We start from the raw sequence: 2,763 nt of genomic DNA on the forward strand, positions 1-2,763 counted from the left end.
GTGTGCATTGAGTGATTTAGATTAAACTTCAGCTGTTAGACTACACTTGCTTAAACTTCAGCTGATGTTTTGTCATGGGGATTGTTCACATACATGTGTGTCACTTACAAACAGACTTGGAAATACTCATTTTGTGTGCAAAAAGGTTTATTATTCTTTTAAATGTAAATTAAATGTAAATATAGCATTTCAGTGTAAGACATCAACATTTTGTCATTTATAAACCGAAAAAGAATAAATAAAAAAGCAATGTTCATAAAAAAAAATAAAAAAAAATGACAGGTGTGACATATTAATCGTCTGACATTACTGACACAAAATTCAGACAAAACCCCTACACTTTGCATTCTCCTACCGTATGGTCCTACTTGAGATTTCATTTGGAGAAGCATTATATGAAATTAATTTACTATCAAATGCGCAGAATGTAAATGTATTTAAAGCACTAAAACTTTCCATCCGTAAAAGTGAAAGAGATAAAAAAAAAGCAGATAGGAGGCCAACAATTCGGGTCTTTATTTTCAGTTGAAATGATTGGACCAGTTGAAGTTGTTTTAGATTTTCTTTGATTTAGGAGATACTTTAGCATCGGAGCATTCTCCTGTAAAACAGTAGTTAGACGTTAGTGAAAAATTCAGTTATTTTATCAGTGACCATGAGGATCGATAAAATATACCGTTCATTGGCAATATGGCGATGTTTTCCTCAAGGATGCCGGTGTCTAGGGAGAACTGCTTAAACTTCTCCTTCAAGTCATCAGTTATTTTTCTGGTACGAGCTGTGACCGTGACACATTCAAAGTCTGTTTAGCATTGTTTCATGAAAACATTTGAGCTATATTGTGCAATGTAGACAAAGGAAGCTCTTACTGTGGAGTTTGTTGAGAATCTCAGATTCCCCTTCCTTGGTCTTGATGGTGTGAACAATAGCATACTCATCAAATTTGGCATCAACCACACGCATATCATTGAAATTTCCCCAAACTGATAGAATCAGACACATTTAGGCTGAAGAAACCGAAGTATGGATGGTAAAAAAGCAATCTGACAACAAAAACCAAATGACTTACGCTCGTTGTCGAAGACAAAGCGTCCAGGAATCTCAGTTTTCTTGGCAAGATGATGCATCCTGAAGCAGGAACCATCACTCCTAAGAAACAATTTAAGCAATTATGAGAAAAAAAAGCAAAGCAAAAATGAGAACATTCATCAAGACTCTTCTTTTTTAACACTAAGCTAGCTTACTTTAGATGACTGTAACTGAGGTCAAGGTCTCCATCTTCAGTAGGCACCATTACGGCAGTTGCCATCTTCATGTCAGCCTTGAGATGTGTGACAAACCTTTCTGCATTTGTAGCAAAGCCAACAAGATACCACTTTCCTCCCATCTGTTTTTTTTTTTTTTTTAAATATAAACATAAATTTAAACCAAACTTAACATGATAAATTTCCCAAAACTCCCTGACAATATCAAGATACCTTAATTTATGTTATTTTACAGTAAAATTGCAAAGTACATTCTATTTTTTTTTTTACCTTTTCCAGGTCGAAGTCAGGCATGGGCATGACTTGAGCAGAGATGAACACCGCACAGAGCAGAATGCACAATGATTTCAATACAACAGTCGTCATGGCTGAAGATGTGTATAGAGTTGTCTTTCTGTATGCAGCTCAGAAAGCAAATTTAGTGATGATTGGCAACCCCTGTTTTATAGTGTAAAGTGACCCCTTAAGCCCTTACTTGAGTCCCTCCCAGCTCCACGTAAAGTTACACAACACACAACATGCACATGTGGATTTTTCCAGTAGTTTGAGGGAGTTCAAGGGCAGTTTTAAATGCTTTGTTTTGACCCCCAGACTGAAGTCTCAATTTGGCCTTTGAATGTATGCAATCGTGACTATTGAAGTTGATGTCGGAATTAAGCAACATTTCCGTAAGACAATGCTGTGGCATAAATAAAAACGTTTGTAATAAAATGCCAAAAAAAATAAAAAATGCAAAACTGTACTGCAAAAACACATTTTAGAATGTTGGATTTGCAACATGTTTACCCCATTTTTTCCCCTGTAATATCTAGAATAGATTGAGGGAAATCACCACTTTCAAAGCTTATTATCAAGGAAGTAACCAGATATCAAAATGAGAGGGATACATCCCTTTCTATATCTATGCTAGTAATACTAGTAAAGTCCTACTTACTACAGTGAAAATGATGTTAAAAGCTAGTATGTCTATTGCTCATGATCAAACTAAGAAATGTAATTTTTAAAAAACACAAAATCATGAAATTACAAAATAGCTATACCATTTTATTTTTAAACTATAAAATACTATACTATAACTATAAAATAACGTCTTAAGCATGCATATGCTGATCAACAGAATACTTTCTCAATATGCTCACAATCACAGGGTAAGATGATGATGAGATGATGGTGAGTCAGGTTTACTGTCATATCTAGTGGACAAAGCAATGAGAGTTGTTAGGTTTAATGTAGAGGGGACACAACAAACAGAGATTATATGAAATTGTATTGTTTCTTTGCATTACAAAATTCAATTGAGGTTATGCATTCAATTGAGGCTATGCACATGCCTGTAAATATGAGATGGGTTAGAAGTGGCTTACTTCAACTAGTCAATGAGGGTGGTGACAATTTGCCAGGGGTTAACAGACTTTTGGCAGTATTTGTTTGTTTGTTAATTTGTTTGGTTCCAGGGCCGTTTCTAGCCATTTTGATTCCCTAGGTTAAACTCCACCCC

The 2,763-nt window shown here is 35.2% G+C and overlaps 1 protein-coding gene across 1 annotated transcript; it reads right to left on the bottom strand.

Moving 5' to 3' along the window:
- Nucleotides 1–257: 257 nt before the first annotated feature.
- Nucleotides 258–1,682, bottom strand: LOC107679760 (lipocalin-like). Its single transcript, XM_016475397.1, has 6 exons — nt 1,536–1,682; nt 1,245–1,387; nt 1,070–1,149; nt 870–983; nt 677–778; nt 258–601 (listed from the first exon to the last, which is right to left on the bottom strand). The coding sequence occupies exons 1-6, from the start codon at nt 1,629–1,631 to the stop codon at nt 555–557; spliced, it is 582 nt and encodes a 193-aa protein (XP_016330883.1). The 5' UTR covers nt 1,632–1,682; the 3' UTR covers nt 258–554.
- Between the last annotated feature and the right edge of the window lie 1,081 nt (nt 1,683–2,763).

The sequence above is a fragment of the Sinocyclocheilus anshuiensis genome, unplaced genomic scaffold, assembly GCF_001515605.1.
Source record: "Sinocyclocheilus anshuiensis isolate Anshui unplaced genomic scaffold, SAMN03320099.WGS_v1.1 scaffold676, whole genome shotgun sequence".
In the NCBI taxonomy this organism is placed as follows: domain Eukaryota; kingdom Metazoa; phylum Chordata; class Actinopteri; order Cypriniformes; family Cyprinidae; genus Sinocyclocheilus; species Sinocyclocheilus anshuiensis.